Source organism: Achroia grisella, unplaced genomic scaffold (assembly GCF_030625045.1).
Source record: "Achroia grisella isolate CSIRO2021 unplaced genomic scaffold, CSIRO_AGI_Agris_v1 utg842, whole genome shotgun sequence".
In the NCBI taxonomy this organism is placed as follows: Eukaryota; Metazoa; Arthropoda; class Insecta; order Lepidoptera; family Pyralidae; genus Achroia; species Achroia grisella.
The window spans coordinates 872,197-899,495 of record NW_026713040.1 but is presented as its reverse complement, the minus strand read 5'-3'; the positions used below and the strand labels follow the sequence as shown (position 1 = coordinate 899,495).

Here is a 27,299-nt window from a genome sequence, read left to right as displayed (position 1 = left end):
TATATAGTCTCTCAGAGACACAACGGATGTAGGCAAGATATGTTTACAATCTTGAAATGTACTGTAGTAATCATTGCAAGGCTGTAGTAGACCAGTCAGTTTGCGGCGGTGGATCTGTCACGATGGGCGCGGATAAGCCAAACGGCGTGGCAAACTACTGCCGGCGCCCTCCACAGAGACCCTTCCTTCAGCAAATACAATACGCGATATGGAATCCAGAGGAGAGAACATTCCTGGGCCGCACAGGGAAAAGATGGGGTATGATATTTTATATATACAATATTTTGTAAAGATAACTTTTATATCTTAAAAAAATCGTATCTTAGTACATAATTTCATGATGTTATTTTCTTTTAACAAAAAATATATGGAAGAAATCCTAAATTTGAGATAAGTCTGCCATTGTAGAACTTATTCCTTAAGATCTTTGTTTCCTTTGTTTTACTGTACAATAAAGTTGTTACAAACAAAAAAGAACCAAAATATTTCATAATAAAAAAATAGGTAAAATTCCATTACAGTTTTTTCGATTGTCTAATATTTTTATTTGATGCATTTTTTTTATTTAATTAGGAAATTATTTTTTTCAATTCAAATATTGTTACGCGTGTTTATACGTAATAAAAAAAAATATTTTTTTTCTTCAAATTATACAATATACATTCTGATAACAACCACGTGTATGAGTATGCTATAATTATATATTAGTCTCAGGTATAATATGTCTGAGGGATATTGCTGTAAAATGTGTTAATATTTTATTAACAACTAACTGATCCGCACAACTTTGTCTGCATCGCATACATTTATATTTCACCCAATTTACATAATACAGTCTTACATTATAGCCTACGTATTATTCTGATGTATAAGCTATATTACTGTAAAGTTTCATCAAAATCCGCTCAGTAGTTTTTGAGTGACAGAGGAACAAACATCCACCCATCCATCCATACTCACAAACTTTCGTGTTTATAATATTAATAATAGGATACGAATAGTAAAATCGTTGACTTTATTTTAGTAACATAGCTTATACATTAAAATAACATATAGGCTACTTTCATGGGGGGGGGGGAAACCGCAGGCACAGATTATATGCAATATTTTTTATACATAACATTCTTGTGATAATAACTGCTTGTGTTAAGTTTATGCTGGCGGGGCACCAGTGGAGGATAATAAGACGACTATGATGCTAGATCAGTTAACTCATCGTGGCAAATTCATCAGGAATTTATCACGATGGTTTCCAGGGAAACCTCATTGAGGTCAACCTGACATTATTAGCTATACTAGATCAGTTATTTTTATGTATGATAATGGAATTGTGCACCCGCCTGAGCAAACGGTTTATGGCGGGGCACCAGTGGATGATGATAAGATGAGTATGAGTTCAGGTCAGTTAGCCCATCGTGACAAATTCATCAGGAATGTATTACGATGGTTTCCAGGGGGCATCGCGTGGAGGTCAACCTGACATTGTTAGCTATGTTAGGTCAGTTTTTTTATGGGTGCCTGCGCTAAGGGTTTACGCTGGCGGGGCACCAGTGGAGGATATAAGATGAACATGAGGTCAGATCAGTTAGCCCATCGTGACAAATTCATGAAGTTCACTATGAATTTATCATGATGGTTTCCAGGGGGCATCGCGTGGAGGTCAACCTGACATTGTTAGCTATGTTAGGTCAGTTTTTTTATGTGTGCCTGCGCTAACGATTTACGCTGGCGGGGCACCAGTGGAGGATGATAAGATGAACATGAGGTCAGGTCAGTTAGCCCATCGTGACAAATTCACCAGGAATTTATTACGATGGTTTCCAGGGGGAACCGCGTGGAGGTCAACCTGATATGGTACATTGCTAGTAATGGGGTCATGAGTCCACATTACTAACAATCCCCTTCCCCCCATCAGTTAGCTCATCGTGACAAATTCACCTGAAATTTATCACGATGGTTTCCAGGGGAAACCGTATTGAGGGCAACCTGAATAAGCGGTAGATTAAAAAAAATGTTGACTATTCAAAAGTGCTTAAATTATGTTTATTTGAATAAATGATTTTCTATTCTATTCTATTCTATTGCTAGCTATTGGGTCAACAATATCCGTCCCCATAAATACCACAAAACCTATTAACTTGTTATTGGGGTGGTAATAAATAGTAACAGAGAAGTTTAATTAAAAAACTATGACCTGAAGGTCGATTATTATGGAAAATTCCGTTTGCAGAGGGTGGTAACGATATAGTAGCTATGACGGGCACTCCTACAAGATAGCTATAGCACTAGTAAAGAGGCATGAGTAATTTGTTCAACGATCCAATGCAGGATTGATTACGTCTTTTTTCCTATAGTCCTTACTATTATTATAAATGTGTATGTAGGTATGTTTCTTACACTTTCACGCAAAAACTACTGAAGCGATCATCATGAGATTTTGTATAAATGTTCTTGGAGGTGTTAGAATGAACATAGGATTTTATTTAAAACAAAAATTTAATGGATTCAATGCGAGCGAAGTCGCGGGTAAAAGGTAGTCTTTATATAAAAATGGTATCATCCATAAACATATATAATCACCTACCACTAACATTAAAAGAGGAGAAAAATAATAAAAAAATATAGATCTCAAGAGATATCTAAAATCTGAATTCTACAATTTTATTAATTACGGCCTCGGTGATCTGGCTGTTTAGCACTTTATCAACCTTACTTCCGAATGGTCGTGGGTTCGATTCCTCGCTCACTATTCCACACGGACGAAGTTGCGGGCACAGCTAGTTTTAATATATTTCCACTGTTGATAGAGGTACATATTTGTTATGTTTAATTTTTATAGTTACTATCATATAATGATGAAAACCAGAAACTTTTTAATAAACAGTTTATATTATACTATAACCGTACTATTACTAACTGCAACTACGTATTATAAACCTTAACTTGCTGTTATGAAATATCCTTTAGATCAGTGGTTCCCAAACTTTTTTGTGTTGTAGACTCTTTGCCATATTTTTCGGTTTTGGGTACATCCCCCATTCTTATTTGGTATAGATTTTTTGTAAATTTCTAACTGTAGTAAAGTTTAGTGTCAAAAACATAAAGTAAACAACAAGATGACCGCTGTTATAGACCCCTGGGAGTCGATACAGAACACTTTGGAATCATTGCTTTAGATAGTGTTAAATAAAAAAACTGTTTCTGCTTCTACTTATGAATGAAAGGAACTAACATAGTGTAACACCCTGTATAATAATATTTATATTAAGAACTGTATGGAACCAACACAGCGTAGGAATACGCTGTACTAATATTGATAAATTTAGCCACAATATAACAGATGGGAGGTAAGAATGTTAGTAAATTGGACTAATAAACCCTTTCAGATCAAAACAAATCAAAAATCATTTATTCATGTAGGATATGTTAGCCGCTTATAAACGTCAAGTTTTTTGTATCAAGTGTTATATATCATCCAGGTTGAGTATACAGATTCAATTGAGAGCTGGCAAGAAACTCAACTGAAATTCATTTTATTTTAAAAGCCAGTTTATTTATGTTGTGTACTTATATACGTAGATATCTATGTCTAACATTAAATGAAAATCCAGTGCGTGAACAACTATTGCCATGCACGCTCGTCATTCAAGTAATCGTTTAGTGAGTAATATTGTAGTAGTGGGGATTATTAGCAATGGGAACTAGTAACTCCCATTGCTAACAATGTACCATGTTAGGTCGACCTCCACCCTGGTACTGTATGGTCAGCCCCAGATAAACTCTCCACGATGTGCTGAATTCATCTGGGACTGACTATAATATGACGTCATGGTCATCTTATCATCCTCCACTATTATTAACGCAGGGGATCCAACATTCCATTGTTTTTTTCCATTAAAATATATTATAAACACTATCAGATCCGGCCACGCGTTGCTGTGGTTAAGATTCTTGAATAAAATATTATTACGATTATAAATTGAGATGTAACCTATACTATATGTACAAAATAAAATGTATATAATTATTTGTATCAGTTTTGTAGTGTTAAAACAAGCTTCGCTTAACTTGGTACTAGATGGCGCTGTGGGAATTGTCCTGAGATATTATTATTATATTATCCATCCATCCATATTATCAAATTACCGCGTTTATAATATTACTAAGATTCTTATACTATATATTATATATAATAATTTATATACACTAGCAGACCCTATACTATCCAGTTAGGTGGATCCAATTTCGAGAAAGAGGTCAATCGTCGAATCCAACTCGGATGGGCAGCGTTCGGGAAGCTCCGATATATCTTTTCGTCCAAATTACCGCAGTGTCTCAAGACGAAGGTTTACGACCAATGTGTGTTGCCAGTGTTGACTTACGGCACAGAGACGTGGTCGCTAACTATGGGCCAAGAACAAAATCAGAGTCACTCAGAAGGCAATGGAGAGGGCTATGCTCGGAGTTACTCTGCGTGATCGAATCAGAAATGAGGAGATCCGCAGAAGAACCAGAGTGACCGACATAGCCCGAAGAATTGCGACTCTGCTGAAGTGGCAATGGGCAGGGCACATAGCTCGTAGGACAGATGGCCGTTGGGGCAGTAAAGTCCTCGAGTGGCGACCACGGACCGGAAGACGCAGCGTGGGAAGGCCTCCAGCAAGGTGGACCGACGATCTGGTCAAGATCGCTGGAAGGCATTGGATACGAGCAGCGCAGGACCGACTGTCATGGAGATCTATGGGGGAGGCCTATGTCCAGCAGTGGACGTCTTCCGGGCTGCGATGATGATGATGATGACTAGCAGACCCGACCACGCGTTGTTGTGGTTAAGGTTCTTGAATAAAATAATGTTGCGACTATAAATTGAGATGAAGCTATCCTATCTTTCAAGTTGGATCAAATTGTACGCAATGTGCAAATCAAATTTGCAATCGGTTCAGTTGTTTAGGAGTCCATCGCGGCCAAAATATGTGACACGTAATTTTTATATATAAAGACATTGTTTTATTTATACCTGCATATTATTAAACTTATTATATGTTAGGTATATCTAAATAGTAATTATGTAATTTCAATATATTATAAATAAATAAATTAATATTATAATTATCATTTTCCTTAATTTATTTAATTGTTACATTTTCTGTTTATAAAATATAAATATAATACCTAATATTATAGGCAATTATTAAACTTTCATAAACATAATTGTGTTCTAAATATACATTAAAATCGTAGGTAAGGAAGTAAAAACAGTGGAAGGAAAGAAAAAAGAGGAGTTATGAGGTCGGGAATAATTCCTAACTTCAAAAACCATGTTCCTATTTTGCATTTTTCGCTTGAACACCTCTAATTTTCCACGGATTTTTACATACTTTTCATACACATATAGAACTCATTGAGACGCTTCTTTTGACAAATTAGTGCCATTCGCAGGTATTCCTATTCTTCGGAATTATTAAGTTTTCCTAACTTTTGATGCGTCTAGGTTATCGTTAAAATATTGCCAATATATCATTTAAAAACATATATAACAGCGCAGTGTGCTCACCCCTACGATCGATCCCCCGTCCAATTCAAACGGGGATCGAAATTACAACGGCCTGAGCCGAGATTCGAAGTCCTCAGACTAAAATTTGTTAGAACGAGGTTTACAATCGATGTCTAGACTGGCTGGTATGGCAGATGAAGTATGTTTGAATATTTGTAAAGAGAGTGTGTTTTGTCTGTCTGTCGTCGTATTGATGTATCCGTATAACTTATCTATATTATTGTATTAAATGTGTTTTTATTATTTTATCTTGATTAGAAATATATTTTGTTTATCTTATTCTACGTTCTTTATTATATTATATATTACTCTGTTAACGTGAGAAGTTCAAAGGTAATTTCCTTGACAGAATCGTATGCATCAGGCGGGAGTTGGCCTACAGCCACTCCATAAGTCCTTCCTTTGGTTTGGAGTGCTATCTGCACTCGCTCTCTTTGGTTCGGTGTAGCTGTAAATGTCCGGAATCCTGTAACGTTTGCCATTCTAGTTAAATAAAAAAATGTATCGAAGTATGTACGTATAAAATGTTTCAATTTCAAAGCGTTCGAGATGTAAAGGAAACCGTAAAAAGTGGCATTGATGTAATAAATCTAATAATGTACTTTATGAACGAAGCTAGTTGATTGGTACCAGTGTTGCCAGATAACCGTCTCGATTCTTCCTCAAAATTTTATTCAATATCTCCCTAAACTGCAATTTATTATAATAATAAACCTTGGACAATACAGACAGCGCCATCTAGTCCAAGCCTAAGTAGAGCTTGTATTATGGGTACTAAACAATTGATACTAATAATTATATACATTTTCTTGTAAATACAAACATAATTTACATAGAAAACAACCACATCAATACAAACAATTATGTACATAAATACAAATGTATGTACCGTGCGACGCATTGAACCCGCAATCATGGAAAGTAAGGCGGTATGCTAAACCTTTAGACCAGCGAGGTTGTGCTCACTTCAACCAACTTCGTCTGTTGAAACGTTCTACTGGTATAAGCATGGTTCTCGTATTTTAGTTTGTTTTTAACTCGCAGGCAAAACTGCTATTTGCGTCTACATGTATGTGAGTATACATATATGTATATGGGTACACATATATGTGAAAATAAAATAATATACATATGTAAAAAAGCCTATTATAGGATAGATGAATTTATAGATGATAGCAATATATAGCAAGTATAAGTTTATTTGCGGACAACGTTATAATCAATTTTTCATCATATCATATATCAAGAAAGCATTCTTGATATATGATAGCGTAGCGGCTTTTGTATTGATTGCCGCATGCATCCTCATGTAAAGTGCGAATACTGTAACTACCATATAGTAATTTTTGTTGCTGTGACGTGGTCGAGTGGAATGAGTAGTCATGCTCACTAAAATGTCCAGACATGTGGCGGCGTGGTGGGCCGGGTCATTGGGCTCCCTAAAATATGGTCGAGCGCAGTGATGGCTGGCTCATCCGTCATACTCGTGAACGAGTGCTGCTTGTAGGGACTGGTCTGCTCTTATCACTACGACTGATTTAATCTTATTGTGTTTTTATATTTGAGCCTAAATAAATTAGTGCTGGTTGGTAGTTTGTATTCACACGTTTCGACTTGTAAAATGTGAACTTACAAGGATTGTTTAAAAGAGCAACACACAAGTTTCTTGCTTATTCTTCTTGTGATGAGACAGCTTTTCGAATAAGCGGTAGATTTAAAAAAAAAATTGACTACTCAATAGTGCTTAAATTAAGTTTATTTGAATAAATGATTTTCTATTCTATTCTATTCTATTCTGTTCTATTCTGTTCTATTCTTTTCTGTTCTATTTTGTTCTGTTCTGTTCTGTTCTGTTCTGTTCTGTTCTATAATATTATAATCTATTCTATTCTATCCTATCCTATCCTATCCTATCCTATCCTATCCTATCCTATCCTATCCTATCCTATCCTATCCTATCCTATCCTATCCTATCCTATCCTATCCTATCCTATCCTATCCTATATATGGATTCGTCATTATCATTTAGAATTTCTTCCTTGGAAACAAAATCTGTTAAAGTATACGCAATTCTTAACAGGCTTATATTATAAATTGACTCATGGATCATGGCTGCCCGTATTTGTTTGTTTAGTATTTTTTTATCGTTTCACAATTATCTTATCTGGTAATATTAAACTTTATTCACCTACATATGAGGAATATTTTTAACATTAAACAATTTATAACTATTTCTTTTGAGTCTAAAGTACGCCTCTCAAACATTAATTTTCTTCCAACAGTTGTTTCTCCCAAATTTCCACAAAATCTCCTAAATCTGGCAACATCGGTATCTACATTCGTATAGCCTAAACTCTCATACTGACGTGCCATATATTATTCACTTCTCCCCAAACATTAAATTCCATCCAAAAACAGCTGTTTCTCCCAAATCTCCACAAAATCCCCTCAATCTGGCAACACTGGTTGCTACGCTCGTACAGCCTAAACCCGCACCCACCTAGTTGGCAGTGAATCACCGTTTATTTTAAACGTACGCCAATCATAACTTACCGAGAAAACTCGGTAAATCTGACCGAGACGTATGAAAAGTGGGATTCTAAATATATCAAGTGGGACGTCATGATATCGAGCTGTAAAATGTATTGGTAAACGTACTTGCACTAGCTATAAATCGCCACTTTGGCAGCATCCATTTATTGAAAAAGTTTATTCAATGAAAATTTATTTCTAAACGTTTATCTAAAGTTAGATTAACTCCTACCAAATTTGGTTGGGCAGGGTGCGAAACACGATGGTGAGGGTGAGTGTCGATGTACGGCAGAAAGGAGCTTCTTAATCCTATGCTACGTTTACATTCAGTTGCTTCCCCTGCTACTGGCGCTGCCGGATAATTGCCAGGCGACAACTGAGCGAGAGGGCGCACGAAAAACCGACAATCGAGGGAGCGCCGGCCAGCGCGAGTGGCAGCGTCAATGGCATGGGAATGTTTCCACTCTGGCGCTACTCACTTCCCTGCTCACTTGGGCTGAGTGTAAATTAGGCACTACACTCGTTTCACAGGTCTCGGGAACTGCTCGGAGTTTTCCTCTCTGCCACACGATAGACCCGGCACCCGCACGGTAAATCCATGGATTGCTAAGAACTTCGTCTCTATCTCTACTCTAAGTAAAGAGTTTAAAAAACTATATAACTACACTCCGTACCAGGAAATCAAAATCACTACATAGTATAAAACAAAGTCGCTGTTGCTGTCTGTCCGTCTCTATGTATGCTTAAATCTTTAAACCTACGCAACGGATTTTGAAGCGGTTTTTTTAATAGATAGAGTGATTAAAGAGGAAGGTTTATATTTACAACTAGCTATTCCTGCGACTTCGTCCGCGTGGAATTTTACTTTATTCTTCTAAAATAAAAGTAGCCTAAGTTACTCCTTATTACATCAGCTACCTGCCAAAAAAGTCCTGTCAAAATCGGTTCAGCCATTTCAGAGATTAGCCGGAACAAACAGACAGACAGACAAAATTTGTAAAAATGCAATTTTGGTGTATGTACCGTATTTATATTCATATGAATGGAGTAAAAAACTGTTATTTCAATATTACAAACAGACACTCCAATTTTATTTATATGTGTAGAATTATACATACATGTACAGCAGAGCGAAGCCGGGGTAGGTAGCTAGTAACTAATAATTCTACTTATATATAAATAATATATAACATAAAGAAAACGTGCTTTTTAAATAGTTAAATTTCGGTTGCAAAAATAATTGCATTAACTTGAGCAGACTCGTCCTCACAATTTTTCCCGTTCACTAGTATGATAACCGAGCTGTCCATCATAGTGTTCAACTATATCTTAATACATATTTAATGTAGTTATACATATTTATATAAACATCTATTCAAAAGAGCAACACACAAGTTCCTTGTTCATTCTTCTTGTGATGAATCAGCGTTCCGAATGAGTGGTAGAATCAAAATATGACTATTCAAAAGTGCTTGTAATGAGTTTATTTGAATAATGAATATTTCTGTTTTTATTTGATTCTGATTGAATTGATTATTTAATAGATATAGAATTATATATATATATATATATACTATTATATTTTCTCCGTACAAACAAAGATATCGGATATACAAATGAAATAGTAAGTAAATTAAGCATACGTCTCACAACGTTGGGTGTGACCGGTGTACCGCCCTACTACTGTTCAATTACTTAAGAACATACTATGGAAAAATTCCTGTAGAGAAAATGACATGATACGTAATGAATACTTTCAACTAATATGTTTTTATTAAGGCATTTTTTTATAGCATAGAAGACAAAAGAGCGTGCGGGTCACTTGATGGTAAGTGATTACCGCCGCCCATGAGCACCTGTAACATTAGGGGAATTGCAAGTGCTTTGCCGGCCTTTTAAGAGGGAAGCTCTGTTCTTGATGGTTTCAATATTGTATCGGTTCGGAAATACCATTGTTGGAAACGACTTCGTTCAAAATTTACCTCGCTAAAATTACATTCTATTGTTCTCGATGACGAGTACTGTAATTTTTGAGTGCCCCGGCGCTCTACCACCTTACCTTCCAAAGGTCGCAGGGTCGATTCCTCGCACGGTACAAACATTTGTATTCATGAGTATGATTGGTTGTATCGGTCTGCGTGTTTTCTATGTATATTAAGTATGTATTTACAAAAGTCTATGTATTTATCAGCTTTATAGTACCTAGTGCTGCTTATCTTGGGACTAGATGGCGCTGTCCTGAGATTTTTTTATTCTGTCCTAAATTTCCCTCCAAAAACAGAACAGCTATCACTCATTTATTTAGAAATATTATTCTATACAATATATTAGAAATATTACATCCCGTACGTCATGCTATAAAGTTTACTGGAGCCATAAATAGAAGTCCAGCCTCGGCAACAGTTTACATGACTCTAGGTTTATATGTCTGTATGTACTTATAGATATGTGGATTATATAAGGCCAGGGTTATCGTTTTGGTGAGCATTTAACGGCATTTTCGACCTAGAACGATATACTTGCAAACAGCTATACGTTTTCAATTAATTGAATAAGAAAACGATTGTATTTTTTGTTTATATTTAGAGTATATGAGTTATTTTTAACTTTTTCGGGAACTATACAGTAGTTTTAACATTTCTTATTGTAATTCATAGAGGTTACTCCCGTACATGCTAAAGATGTTTGCTGCTTCAACTGAATTTTAAATTCACTGTAGCTTTTTAGTGGTGCGTTTTTATTATCTATGTCTGTATAATTTTGTTAGGCAAAGATATTATGACATATTCCATACTGCCTAGTTCTAGAAGACCAGTAGTTTTTTCTTTAATTTAAACTTTCATATTAAGTACATTATGATTTTAAATATTTATTTAGGTACTGTAATGATTATTGTATTTTGTATTTCGTTTCTAAACTACTTAGATACTTTATGTTAGCGCTGATGGATACATACATCTTTCCATTATCATCAATTAAAAATATCATGTTTGTTTAACATTAAAATGCTACTGGATTTGAATCTTACGGGCTTCGTTCTCAAAGGGGCACTACCAATTCTTAAAACCTACTGTTTGTTTGTTTATTGGTTCTGCCATTAATCGATTTGGCGCTAGAAATAGCTGGAATATGGTTGGTATAGGAAAACTGTATGTTTACCCTGTAACGCGCGTCACTGGCTGTGGATTTAATGACGTGGGTTCAGAATAAGGTTCGCTATATTTGGTAAAAGAAAACATTGTTTCCCAGGTAGACTTTGAACAGGGACAGTAATAGTGTTGCTAGACGTCTCGTATTTCCCGTGAGGTCCTGTATTTTAGGCTCAGTTTAAAATGTCCCGGCGGGACCGACTCTGTCCCGTATACGAATCGTGCTCCGTTTTTTATTATTAAATCGATAGGATCTATGTTAGACATAATAAATAAATATTCACGCACTCAACGTTCGTACTTCTAATTTAATAAAAAGCGAGTTGATGACGGTTTTTAATTATGATTATAATTGTATTGACTTTTATAAGAAAGCCTTGTGTAAGAAAGCCTATTACAGGATAGACGAATTCATAGAAGACAACATATCAAGTAAATAATTAGTTTATTAGCATACAACGTTATAATTTGTTTATCTCATTGCTTTCTTGATTCAATTATTTTAGAAATATGAAAGCGTAGCGGGTTTGTATTAATTGCCGCATGCATTCTTATGTGAAATGTGAATACTATAAACATCAGATGGCAATTGTGAGTAGCTATGACGTGGTCTGGTGTTTTGAGTAGTCATGCTCACTAAAATGTCCAGACTTGTGGCGGCGTGGTGGGCCGGGTCATTGGGCTCCCTAAAATATGGTCGAGCGCAGTGATGGCTGGCTCATCCGTCATACTCGTGAACGGGTGCTGCTTGTAGGGACTGGTCTGCTCTAATCACTATGACTGATTTCCTCTTATTAATTGTTTAACCAGTTGGTTATGTATTCAATATTTTTTTCTTTTTGAGTATTTAATTGAATTAGTGCTAATCGGTGGTTTGTATTCACACACTTAAACTTAAATTGTAAGTAAGAATAAATTATTTAAAAGAGCAACACACAAGTTTCTTGCTTGTTCTTCTTGTGATGAGACAGCATTCCGAATGAGCGGTAGATTAAAAAAAAAAAATGTTATGACTATTCAAAAGTGCTTCAATGTAAGTTTATTTGAATAAATGATTTTCTATTCTATTCTATTCTATTCTATTCTTATAAATATGTTAAAACTGACTTGCTCCTCAGAAAAATAGGTATATAAATAAAACAAAGAATGACACTATATAATTTTGTTTTTTATATGTCGCGGGTAAAATATTAAATTCCCGTATTTTTTGCCTATTTAAGCGTTTGCCCCTTATGGGCTGAAAAAAATCTGGCAACTCTAGACAATAAACTGCATATGTAAGAACTAAAAAATACCACCTTCCTAACACTTCCCCGCTCTACCCCTCCGGCCAAAATTTTGCAATATAATAATAATAATCTCAGGACAATTCACACAGCGCCATCTATACCCAAGTTAAGCTAGCTAAAGCTTGTGTTATGCGCACTAGATAACTGATACAAATATATAGATATATATATTTGTAAATACACACATATACATAGAAAACATCCAGACTCATGAACACAAATGTTTATGCCGAGGAATCGAACCTGCGACCAACGGTCGTAAAGCGGTCAGCTATACCGCTAGACCACTGAGGTCGTCAAAATAGTTATACAATATTGTTTTTACAATAAACAAACGAATATACAAGTCGTTATATTCCATTTAACACCCATACTATAACAGATTATAGCATGCGTGTTAAACAGACGGATAGTAATACAATTATTACTAGCTACTTGCCCCGGCTTCGCCCGGGTGTACATGTATTATACATATAAATCTTCCTCTAGATTCACTCTATGTATAAAAAAAAACGCTTCAAAATCCGTTGTGTAGTTTTAAAGATTTCAGCATACATAGGGACGGACAGACAGCGACAGACTTTGTTTATACTACGTAACTAACTACCCACCCCGGCTTCACACAGGTGTGCATATATTATACATATAAACCTTCCTCTTGAATCACTCTATATATTAAAATAAACCACTACAAAATCTGTTGCGTAGTTTTAAAGATTTAAGCATACATAGGGACGGACAGACAGCGACAGCGACTTTGTTTTATACTACGTAATGATGTTATCTATGGTAATATTGAGAAGACATGTTAGTATTACCAGTGGGGATCAATGGCATAGTAGCCATTTTTAGTTCGAAAAACGGATTTAGATGGCGTCATTGGTATCGAATGGAATTCAACATTGTTTTGTAATCGTTTAAAACCCAAAACTATGTTTTTAAAAAGCTTTAATCTATTTTTAAAAAGTCATATATAGATGTTAAAATGAAATAATGCGTTTTGAAAAGTAATTTTCATATATTTACTCATTTTGTTGTTGCCCTGTATTTGTTTACAATTTAATCATTGCTAATTGGGGCTTATTGTTTCCAAAATACTTTCATAGATGGCGCTGTTTTCATTTGTATCACCGTATTTTAAATGTTTATTTTATATTTTCAAATAATAAGTACTTACTATATTATTATGATAAGTTAAACATAAAAAAAGTTTAAGTAAATATAAAACAGCTAAACAAGAAAACCATATTATTCCAGTAATACTTATTTAGAAAGTGTTGCCATATTAAAAATAAATGCATAGATTTATCGATTTTTTCGAATAATCGATAACAAGATATTACAACGTATTATTCGATGGTGCTTTTATTAGTCTTTGCAAACAGTAAAATTTCATCATTTTGTATTATACTCTTATTTGGAACGAATTGCAATGCATAATTTTTACTCGACGACGGCAAAATAGAGAGATTTTGACAGGTATGCAAGTACTATATATTTATCTGTTCGCTCATAACTTCGAAACTTGAAGAGGGAAATATTAATTAGATTGATCTGATACAAGTGTACTCTATTATATCAACCTCCACGCGGTCACCCTGGTAATTATAGCAATTAATGACATTAGTGACATAGTTCTTCTATTAAAAAAAATAAATACCTACTTATTGTAATTTAATGAATGAGAATTGAATGTGGTATAGAGTATATAAGGTCAGCTATACCTTTATGAAACCTCAATAAACAAGTGTTATATGGTATCTAAATTACTGACATTGGTAGCTAAATGTGAGGATCCTCGAATTTTTAAAAATACTCATAAGAAACTTTACAAATACTCGAATTTTGCTTTTGTAGAAGGATATTTTCAACCTTACTAAATTGTACAAGGTTTTGAAACGATAATCATTCATAATACTATGATATATTACTGATCCTAGTACCTACTATTCATGATAATTAGTTTTTTAATATCTCCATTCGAGGGTAGGTTATTCATAATTTATATTATTAGATTTCATCACAAATAAAAATATCGATTTAAAATCGTAGGTTGGTCCATATTTTTTTATTATATCGAAATGACAACGAGTACTGGCAACATAAATGAAATGTTAAAAACATAAAATATAGGAATAAAAGAATAGGATAAACGACTTTAAGTCAAATGCTTAAAACATATTTTCACTAGCATTGGATTTTTTCTCTTTTTTCATCATTTAAGTTAAGTAGGTACTTCAACTTTTGAATTGTTCCTGTTCAGAGTTCATTGAACTTCTTATTTTTTGTTTTTGTCAAACTCAATAATTTAAATGTGTCTAAGGACTACTACAAATATTTAGTAAACTATCGTGTCTTTGAGGATTATCTCATACCAGGTATAACTATAAGTTGTTAAAAACTTGCATATGTATGCGTGTGTATCTTTCATATTAAAATATAATAAACATAGGTACTTGGTGACCGCTTTAATGTGGTATTATTATGTTTTTATTATTGTTATGAATGTAACTTCAAAAAACTAACACTGATTTTATAATTTTTGATTGATTGAGAAAATACTGAAAATTATTAATCAAAATAAAGTACTAAACAGTAGTATTATTTTTATATTTTATTAGAACTGAATGAATATGATGTATGAATAATAGTTTATTGTGCTAATAAGGTTACAGTATAGTTACTTTCATGTAAATTCATTCATGTAAGTTCATGAAAATGTAACATGGTATATGATATTGTTTTCAGATTTTCCTGACATCAACAACTTAATACTGAACTAAGTTTAAACAAATAAGAGATGATATTCTAAATCTCCTAGTCATTCAGATGAAGATAAATAACATTTTTACTGTAAAGAACAGGAGTTCAAAAGAATAAGAAATATATATATATATGTATATATATATATATATTGTGGTATAGTGATGCAAATCAGCACGTTCAGTAAAAGATTGTGCGAGTGTACGTTTTGTATAACGACACGTAGGTCACGCAGTACCTCATATATATAGTTTATGTAATTAGTGTAAGCTAGAGTATTCAAGATGTAACAGTTAAATATACAAGTTACACCCTACTGTGTGTGTTTACTCTCACCACCGCTCCTGTCATCACATGGCGACCGTGACAAAGAAGCTGCATAAATGGATCAAGATCAGACTATACTCTGAAGATCTTCGGGCAGCAAAGAGGTATAAATTATTTATCCTCAATACGGTGGAAATTAATGTTCCTAGGCCATCGGTGTCCAATATCCTCAAATTGAGGTTCACCGCATACCTGTGCCTAAAATTGATTGAAGGATCCATAGATGGAAGTATAAAGATAGAATAAAAGGGTGCTAGCGGTCTACAAATGTTGTAGTGATTATTGTGCCATGATTAGTGTCATTTCTGAAGGCATTTTTATACGTATTTGGTGCAGTGAAAATATAATTTAGGGACATATTAAGTGGTATATAATATTTTATTGTGTATTTAAATTTAAGTCACTTATTTTGAACAGGAAGTAGGCAAACTGTGACAGGCCACTTACACAATTTTTGAAAGAATTTTATATTAGTCTGTATATTTTAAAAATGGCCGCATTTGATTTAAAAACAGCTTTATTGCTATTACCTATAGTGAATCGGGATGAGAACATTATAAAAAGCCTTTTAGACGGCATTGAATTTTACAAAACCATCCTCAGGCCTGATGACCACCCCTTACTAATAAATTTTATATTAAAGACGAGACTTTCTAGTTGTGCCAAATTAAAATTAAAATCAAACTACGATAATATTAATAATTTAACAGAGGATATAAGAAAAATTTTATTACCAAGTAAATCGTATACATTCATTTTAACACAACTACAAATGTAGGCAGGGTAATAGAACAATTTTAGAGTTTGGGGATGAAATTGAAAGGTTGTTTGTTGAATTAACAATTGCCCAAGCGGGGGGTTTGAACACCGCGTATGATATCTTATTGCCCATAAATGAGAATATTGCAATTAGGCAATTTGCATACGGGCTAAACGATAGTAGGTTGACAATGTACATAATATGTCGAAAAATATCAAATTTACAAGAAGCTGTCAGATCAGCAATAGAAGAGGAGGAATTTATTCCTAAGAACTTCCAAACGTGTTTAATAAATAAAATAAATTATGACGCACGAGAATTTGATCGCAGAACAAATCAATGTCAAGTGAAGCGTAATAATACTAAGGCGCGTAGTCAGCAAAATACAAAAATGCATAGTAAAGAAGGTCGCGCAGTTTGTTATAGTAAGCATATGAATTACGTCAAAGCGTCAGCTGATAGTAGGAATAGCGATAGAAAGACATCGTTAGATTTTGTTCATGAAAATAAGAATACCGAAATTTTAGCTTTTAACACAAATAATGTAGTTAAATTTAATTGTTTTAATAATGATATATTTTTGATAGCAGACTCAGGAGCGTCAATGTCAGTTTTAAAGTATGATTAGTTAAAAAATTTGCCTTTAAATAAGATCCACAAAAATAACGCTATAATAAAGGGCGTTTGTGGTAATCTTGAATCTTTTATTTCAGAAACTGCAAAATAGACAAAAGTTTTATGTATTTAAAGAAATACAGTGCAGTTCCCATGGTATATTAGGAGAAGATTTTTTGATACAATTTAAAGGTATCATAAATTTTGAATTGGGCTGTTTAAGTGTAAAGCCCCACGGATCACTTGATAGGGTTCGTATACCTTTTCAAAAAAGAGAAAATGGTATAAAATATGTTACTTTTCCTAATAAAAGGAAAACTGACTATATGGAGAGAAATGTAAATTGTTTGAAAAATAGAACAGCGGACGAATTATCGAAAATAACTGTAACGTCCGATGAGTTAAAAAAATTAAACTCATGCTGTTCAGGCGTTATTACGCAAGGTCCAATTAAGAAAATTAATAAATGTTCTCAAGTGAAAGTGAAATCTAGTCCATCAAAGATGGCAGGAATTACTAGAAAATCACAGTTTCGTGTGAAATTAAATATTTGTAATAAGGAGACATTAGGAAAAGTGTTAGGTATGCATAATATGCATGATAATGCGTGCAATGTAGTTCTATCTGGATCTATAATATATTTAAATCAAACGTCTCTATTAACAAAGGTGGGCGTAGATGAATCATTAAGAGAACTTGTAGAGATATGCAAGGATCATAATATTATGGAAGTTATAATTATTAAAAATATGTACAATAAGTCTCAAGTTAATAAGTTCTGTCGGTATATACAGAAGTATGATGAGTTTTTACGATTATGTAGGTATACTGTAAAATGTATAGATAAGTATAATAAGTCAATAAGTACAGATAATGAAGTGAGCATTGTCACATTGGCCAATAATGTGAAGCATAAAATTTCTTAATATTGTTATAGAGTAAAGGCCTAATTTTAATTTTTGGTTACTACTTGTTTAGTATAAAACAAGATCTGATCTTTGGTGATGACAAATATGTATTAACAAAACAATGTAATTATAAAAGTTTGTATTTTTTTTTGTACTCAGGTATGATATACCTTGAGAAATTGTTGAGTTAAATTAATCCTTAGTGCTGTTTTTTTTTGTCTTTTTGTATGTTTAAATAATAAAATTGTCCTTGTAATGTTAAACTTTCAGAGGGAGGGGACACCCTCACCATAGACACCCTACTTTTCAGGGGAGGTGTGGTATAGTGATGCAAATCAGCACGTTCAGTAAAAGATTGTGCGAGTGTACGTTTTGTATAACGACACGTAGGTCACGCAGTACCTCATATATATAGTTTATGTAATTAGTGTAAGCTAGAGTATTCAAGATGTAACAGTTAAATATACAAGTTACACCCTACTGTGTGTGTTTACTCTCACCACCGCTCCTGTCATCACAATATATATATGAACATTTTACTGTATAAAATAATAATGCAAGTAAAAATAAGAGAAAAAAGCAGAAGAAAAATCTGTAAATTATTAATCACAATGCAATTAATAATATAATTAAATAAGTAAGAAAGCAACGGACTAGTGATGAGAAGAAATTCCAAGTAATTATGTGTAACCGACTGCAAATAAGTTTATGATTTAAGCTCATGATTATTATTATATTGCTTCATCAACAAATCCAGGAATATTTTGTGTACCAGGAATTAATTATGAAATGATTTTGATGAAATATTATGTCTTGATATTGATTTATTTGGAATATAATATAAAAATAACAGAAGTGTTTGAAGTTTTAGTGGTATAACAGACAAGCAGTGAAAGAAATATTATTGTAAATTATTAACAATTGTTTATTCTGTGATTAATAAATTATTTAAAAGTGTTTTATTACCTGAAATAAAAATTATGATCTTCAAGTGTTGTGTTCATGCAATGTTAGTTTCACCTCATTCGATTTAAAATGTCAGGAATTATTTACTACATAATGATTTTGTATTAGATGGTAATCATATATATTTTTTAATGCAATGTGTATAATAATTCCCATTTACATCAAAAAACTTTGTGTAAATCTATATTTCTCTGTCTATAGACTTTGGTTGTGGAGTACTAATAAGAAACAAAATCTAGAGACTGTAGTATATCACAGCATCCCAGAACCTTGTATTTAAGTCATATAAGGACTTAGTACCTACCTAATACTTGATACTTTTTTTATCAATTAATTAATTTGATCTCAATCATCATGATGAACAATGATGATAATGTTGAGAATACTGCCAATGATGAATTTTATGGTGGTCATAAATATAAATACCACCGTCACTATCGTCAACAGTCATTATTGATCTCATCATCATCACCGTTACCTTCTACCTTCATCCATATTGTCAAAAGTTACTACCTACTATTATTAACTGAAATGGTAAATAAGCTGACGATCCATCCAACCACGACGCTATCCGACGTACATAATATTACGTATATATTATTAAACAGCATTACGTCATCATGTCGTGCCCGCTATATCCCGCATACGTTATCATTCCGGAGAACATAGATGTTATGTCCAAATATCCTGTAATTTCGCAGCTTAATTTCAACTGAATAACAACTTACATAAATACCAAAAAACTAGCAGTAAAGGCGTAGTTTGTAGATATCGAAGGTTCTACAAATAGGTATAACATCAAAATAAGTACCTACATGTCATTAGCACCGATGTAGTATCCCTGAAAGAACCTACATATAACAGATTGATGGTTTGAAGATATTATTTTCAGTTTTACAAATTGCCAGTTTACCGTAATTAACTACATATTGAGAAATAATTATATACTGAAAATTATATGAGGTACCCATATGCACATTAATTGATTATAGCTAAAATCTATCACTATCACATAACAATTTAAATAAAAAAAACCGTATTAAAATCGGGCTATTCGTTAAGGAGCTATTGCTCCTTAACCGATAGCCCGATTTTAGTGCAGACGCGTTACGACATATCTTCGTCGGGAGAAAATAAAGTAGGCATGTAAAAAAGTAACTGTAACATAGTACATAGATACATAGGTACATTAGCCGTGTCTGTAGACTGTCAGCGAACAATATTATACCTACATTGAATTTTCGATTGTACCCAATCAGGAGTTCGATACAGTTATATATCTATTATGTACGTATCTTTGCAAAACAGATGTCATGTAGACCGAATTCTCTGCCATCTATTTTCATGCTTTATTACTAATCACCCACTAGTAATCCGAACTGCTTCAGATATAGCGACATCTAGCGCCTACGGCGGCGAAATAAAATAGCCCGAAGAATAGCCCGAGTTAGGAAGGAACCATTTTCTTGTATGGGATGGGGTATCTGTATGTAATATTATATTATCTGTGATATTACTATCGTTATTTGTTTATGACACTATAGCAACAGGTACGCAGGGTAAATAAGTAAATAAACAATGAACTAGGTACGTCAGTCGGTTTCATAATAGTTTTATATAATAAAATCGGTCTAGCGGTCACACATCTTTACGTCCGATGGTCGCGGGTTCGATTCCTCGCACGGTACAAACATTTGTATTCATGAATATGATTGTTTGTATCAGTCTGGGTGTTTTCAATACGTATAACATGTATGTATTTACGAAAAAAAATCTATGTATTTGTATCAGTTATCTAGTACCCATAACACAAGCTTTAGCTAGCTCAACTTGGGTCTAGATGGCGCTGTGTGAATTGTCTTGAGATTATTATTATTATTATATCATTCGGAGATAATATAACAGCGAAAACTTTTGGAAGAAAGAAGAAATTCGGATCAGCAGATCGGATATTACTCCAAACGAACATACAACCTTTTCCTCTTTATATTATAATATTGGTATAGATAGATGGAAGATACGAACTAAATTAATTAGAATCACGTGGGCTATCAGTTTGTTTGACATATCTATACATCTATACAAATAAATAAAATTGGAGTGTCTGTTTGTAATATTGAAATAACCGTTTTTTCCGACATGCATATGAATATAAATACGGTACATCAAAATAACATTTTTTACAATTTTTGTCTGTCTATCTGTTTGTTCTAGCTAATCTCTGAAATGGCTGGACCGATTTTGACGGGACTTTTATTGGCAGGTAGCTGATGTAATAAAGAGTAACTTAGGCTACTTTTATTTTAGAAAAATTCTATTAATTTAGAAATATAAAGGTAAATTCAATGCGGCCGAAGTTGCGAGTACAGCTAGTTAATTATATAAAAAAAATATTCATAACTGATATTTTGAAATATATTCTTTTCCAGGAGTCATCGGGCTGATCTATCTGGTGATGTACATCTGCATCATTATTTTCTTCTCCATCTGCATGTGTGGTCTCCTGGCCACCATGGATGAACGGATTCCGTACTTCACGCTAGCTGACTCTATTATAGGTGAGCACAGTAGTATTTATTTGTGTTCTACCAGTTACCCTCGACTTTTATTGCTTATTAAGATAAATTATAATATATAGTGATAAAATTTGTTATCACGTCAAATTCCATTAAAGTAATTTAAATATTTTGTTGGGAAAAGGCGAAAAGGCACATTTCTGTTTGTTTGTCTGGCAACAAGGAAGTGCAAGCATTATCGGAAGTAAAACAGTATAATAACACAACAACAAATAACAACTATAACGAACGACTGAAGAAGAACAGGAGAAGAACTAGAAGAAGAAGAAGAACAGGAAGATGGAGAATAAGAGAAAGAACAGGAAGACATTAGTGTAAATACAAACTGCCAAATAACAATCTTGTCAAAAGTAGAATAACTTAAACGTAATAGTAAACGTTTCAGGTGACAATCCTGGCATGGGACACAGACCGTTGGTGTTCGAGGAGGGCGCTCTGATCTGGTATAAAGCAGACAACGCCACGCAAGTCAAGAAATATGTGGACAATATCAACGCTTTTCTAGCACGTGAGTAATTAAATTTTTTGATAGTTTATCAGACCTAGAGTAGGAAGTAATAGTGTTTAATTTTAGCACAAGTTTGCGATCCATACAGTTGCGTTTATCAAGTATCGTTTAGAAAAGTCAATTTTTTTTAACAGCCCATCTGATGGTAAACGGTTACCGTAGCCTATAGATAGATGCCTGAAATACCAGGGCTGTCACATACGCGTTGCCGAATTTTAAGAAACCTTAATATACCCTTCTTGAAAAACCCCATGCTGTAGTCTCTCGAGAAAACCTCGGCAGGTAGTTCATTCCACAATCTAAGTGTACGCGGGAGGAAGCTCCTCTGAAACCGCACTGTCCGAGACAACTTAGATTCCAGCTTGTGGGGATGAATTCCCTGTCGATAGCGAGCGGTGCGATGGTAAAAGGTAGCCGTAGGCATCATGTCAAACAATTCATCAGAACACAGTCCGTTGTATATTCGGTAGAACACACAAAGCGATGCGAAGTCTCGCATCAAGGTAAGTGGTTCGATACCGTTAAAGAGATTGGGATCATCGACAAGTCTCATAGCACTTCTCTGAACCGAGTCAAAAGGACCGAGCTGGTATCCAGGTGCTCCTGCCCAAAGATGAGAGCAGTACTCCATGTGCGGCCGAACTTGCGACTTGTCAATAGGTCTTTTATGGGAATAAGTATAAAATTTTACAATAAGATACCAAAGGATATATTGGAATTACCCTTAAATAAATTCAAAACTAACCGATTCACTAAAGATTATTTGAATGACGAGCGTGCATGGCAATAGTTTTCATGTTCGGGATTTTCATTTAATGTTAGACATAGACACCTATATAAATACCTATGCATTGTAAATAAACTGGCTTTAAAAAAAGTTATTTAATTGAGTTTCTTGCCAGTTCTTCTCAATTGGATCTATATACCGAACTGGACGGTAGGGAAAAATAATTATAATGTAAAAACTTGACGTTCATAAGCGGCTAAAATGTCCTACATGAATAAATGATTTTGAATTTGAATTTGAATTTAACATAGATTTAAGAAATAACAGTGTTCATTTTCTATCAATTACAAGTTTTTTCAATCAGTTACGTGAGGACATTGATGGATTTGTAGTATTGCAAACCCCATAACATCCGATGGTCACAAATTCGATTCCTCGCATGACAGAAACATTTGCATTTAGGAGTATGATTGTATCGGTCTGGGTGTTTTCTATATATAGTTATACTAGCTGTGCTCGCGGTTGAACCCGCTTTAAATTTCAATATATAAGTTTCAATAAAAAAATGTAACCTGTGTGTTATTCTGCTCCATATGTTATGTTACTATAGTTTCATCATTATCCGTTCAGTAGTTTTTGCGTGCAAGAGTAACTAACATTTTTAACAAATATTTACAAACTTTCGCATTTATAATATGTGATAATATTAATAAAATTAAGATTATGAATGTATTTACAGAAAAAAATGTTTTTATATCAGTTGTCTAGTACTTTAACATTAGGTGACATTATGTGAATTTTCCAGGGGTACTATTATTATTATAGTAAGTTTTATTAAATGAAGATTTATTGACTTTCAGCTTATGAGAACAAGTCTCTGTTAATCAATGGGGGTGTGAACCAGCGCGAGTGTGGTGAGGTGAAGCCCCCAAGGAAAGAAGTGTGCGCGTTCAACACCTCGCTGTTGGGGCCCTGCTCCAAGGAGAACAATTATGGATACTCCACCAAGACGCCGTGTATCATCATCAAGTTGAATAGGGTACTTACCATTTTTTTATATGGCAATAGTTGTTCATGCACGGGATTTTCATTTATTGTTAGATATAGACACTTATATATGCATTGTATATAAACTGTCTTTTAGAAAAAAAAAGTAATTCAATTGAGTTTCTAGCTAGTTATTCTCAATTGACCACTGAGGCTATCCATAGATGTATATGTTATGTTCATCAGTTATTCGACTGGAACCCGGACTACTACGATGACCCTGGGGACCTGCCTCCTAACATACCTCCAGATATCACGGCGTACATCAACTCTACCACCACAGTACAGCAAGTGAGTGATCAGATGCACAAGCTACAAATATTCATTATTATGTATTAGTTGACCCAACAAGCACTTAGTCTGCGAGCCAGAGTTTAATTTCGTCAGTCATTTCAAATTCAATTTAATTACAAACTTTTTTATAATATTAGACCTCAAGGGAAAGGGAATTGTTAGTAATGTACTAATAACACCATTGCTAGCAGTGTATCTTATATGGTTCACTCCATGTGGTTCTCCCTGGTGTTAGAATTCACATCTTTATTGTAGAAAAAATTCGATATTTTAAAAATATATTAAAAGAAGGTAGTTTGTTTTTAGTACTAATGAAGTACCCAATGTAAGGATTATTACGAATACTGTAAATAGCGCCATCTAGTATTTATAGACCAACCTACTACACTGACTTTGGTCTATAAAAACAGAGGTTGGTAGTTGAATAATCCTCTTTCGTTGCGTGAGCCGCGGCATTCAGTCGACGAGCGCAGAGCGTGCCAGTTGTGTTTTGGATATTAAAGTGAATTGTATTAGCAATGGGTTTATCCAAGTCTTAGTTGGGCCTGGGGAAAGCTGCAAGTAGTGAAGGTGAGTGTTAATGCATTCTAAAAGGGCCTTTTAAACCTACACCCGTGTCACAAGTCACGGGCGCTACTTGGGGTTTCCCTTGCTGTAGCCGGCTTCAAAGCCTAAGTCGTCATTATAATTAGTGCTTCTTACACTGAAAAACGTCGTAATAAATTCACAGTGAATTTACCACGATGGGCCTATTGACCCGACCTCATGTCCATCTTATTATCCTCCACTGGTGCCCCGAAATTCTTTTAACTGGTGATTTAGTTTGTCCAGTATTCACTAGATGCCGTGGTAGAAAGATATGAAATGGCGCTAATAAATAATTCTTCCTTCAGCTGAAATGAACTTTAAAGTTGTAGTATATAAGATTTATTTTTGTAAAAGACATTTGAATTTAAAATGTTCACGAAATAAAAGAAAAAAAAAATGTTAAATATGATTGTTCTCCTCCTTGGCCCACACTCGCAATAGCAGCAGACTTTTTCTCTAGATTTCATAATACAAAGATCTCAACCATTTTAGAAATTTTCGGGCGAGAGGCAATCATTGACGAATTAGGCTCTGGCTTGCGGACTATTTCTAAGAATAACAATCTTTTGTTTTCAGCGTCGTAAAGTGTGGGTGTCGTGTATGGGCGAGCGTCCAGCTGACATTGACGCTTTGGGTCCTTTGAAGTACTGGCCGTACCCTGGCCTGCCAGAGACATTCTTCCCATACGACAACACGCCAGGTTACCTCAGTCCCCTGGTGGCAGTGCAGCTTCTCAAACCAACTTGTATGTTTTTAATTGTCTTAAATTCATTGATTAAACTGTGACTTCGGAGAACAACAGTTCAACGTAGTTATTGAGTTACTATAAGACACAGTTCCCTGAATAAGCCATGTATGAACATATAAGATTAAAATTTTACATTTAATTTTGGAAATTTTTACATCTTAATATATCTGCATTATATCTTATATGCTACTTAGAATGTCTCATTCAAACCTCAGAACATTAGTACAGTAATACCACAGATAACATAATATTACATATAATACTATCTTATCTGTGGTACAATAGAGTACACCTATATTCATCTATGAATTAAATTAATTAGTTAACAAATAGTTTTTTTATTACCAGTATGCTATGATTTCGTATCAAATTCATTGCAAGTAAATTGCACATCCTTACTAATGTTATAAATGTGAAAGTATAGATGTTTGTTACGCTTCCACGCAAAAACTACTGAACCAATCATTATGAAATTTTTACACATAGTCTTGGTATTAGAATGAAGATAGAATTTTATTTGAAAAAAGAAATATAATTTATAAAAAAACAAAAAATCTACATATTGCTACTTCACCGCCATCTAGCAGCCAGTAATGGAGTTATAAATCAATTATAAATCAGCGCCATCTCGCAGCCAGTAATGAAGTTATAAATCAGCGCCATCTAGAAGCCAGTAATGAAGTTATTTAATAGATTCAATGCGAGTGAAGCCGCGGGTAAAAGGTAGTAATGTAAACGGAGGAATCAAACCCGGATCAGAAGACGGTATACAAACCGCTAGAACACAAGACATTAACATTAATTAGGTCCCCTCTGATCGATCCCAATTTAATTAGGGGTAGAAATTACGACGGCCTAAGCCGAGGTTAGAACTCCTAGCGGTGCTCTTAGACTAAAGTCGTATCCGTTTGCCTTCAACCGCTCCATAAGTCCTTCCTTTGGTTTGGAGTGCCATCTGCACTCGCCCCTATCGTCCGGTGAAGCTGTAATGGCCAGCTGCGGCCAACAGCATTAGAGTAGTCCGAAAATAAAATGTTACAGTACTGTTTGTATGTGTTTATATGTAATTTTATAACTTCACCATTTTTATATTTTTTTTTATTTGCAGTACACCAGATTATAAACATTCGATGCCGCGCCTGGGCCCGCAACGTTAAATACACGGAGAGTTTGAAGGAGAGGCTGGGCTCCACACATCTCGAGATTATGATCGACTGATGGGACCAAAAGATGACACATATCTTATTAGTTTAAAATTTCTATGTGATTATTAGTCAAAAATTTTCATAGGTTATTAATTATACACTAAAGATCTTGCCCAGTGGCGTGCCTTGGGAGAGGCGTACGTCCAGCAGTAGAATAGAATAGAATAGAAATCATTTATTCAAATAAACTTAATTTAAGCAGTTTTGAATAGTCAACATTTTTTTAAATCTACCGCTTATTCGAAAAACTGTCTCATCACAAGAAGAATAAGCAAGAAACTTGTGTGTTGCTCTTTTAAACAATCCTTGTAAGTTCACATTTTACAAGTCGAAACGTGTGAATACGAACTACCGACCAGCACTAATTTATTTAGGCTCAAATATGTGATGATATTTTATTGAGTATTTAAAATATTTTTTATACACTAACTAAAAAGTTTCTTTCTAAATGAAATGAAATTTTATTGCATGAAATGTGGTACGTTGAGTATTTTTTTGGATTAATTTTTGTTCCACACATTTAATTATTTCTGACATATAACAGATAATATAAAAATCTTCGGTAAAATACCTGATCTTTTTAATAAATTTAATAGCTATTAGTTTTTTTTTTTTAATTAGATATTGGTGTATAAAATTGTGGACGTAGGAAACGCAATATGATTTCATTTACAAATTTAATAATTTTCCCAAATGATATCACGTTGTATCGAAGTTACATATTTTTTTTATTTCTCTAAGCA

At 34.0% G+C, this 27,299-nt stretch overlaps 1 protein-coding gene across 1 annotated transcript; it reads left to right on the top strand.

Annotated features, from left to right (window-relative positions):
- The first annotated feature begins 100 nt into the window (after positions 1–100).
- LOC131852327 (sodium/potassium-transporting ATPase subunit beta-2-like) lies at positions 101–26,580 on the top strand. Its single transcript, XM_059202993.1, has 7 exons — positions 101–258; positions 21,293–21,421; positions 21,825–21,947; positions 23,535–23,713; positions 23,908–24,012; positions 25,180–25,348; positions 26,460–26,580. The coding sequence occupies exons 1-7, from the start codon at positions 123–125 to the stop codon at positions 26,567–26,569; spliced, it is 951 nt and encodes a 316-aa protein (XP_059058976.1). The 5' UTR covers positions 101–122; the 3' UTR covers positions 26,570–26,580.
- The last annotated feature ends 719 nt before the right edge of the window (positions 26,581–27,299 follow it).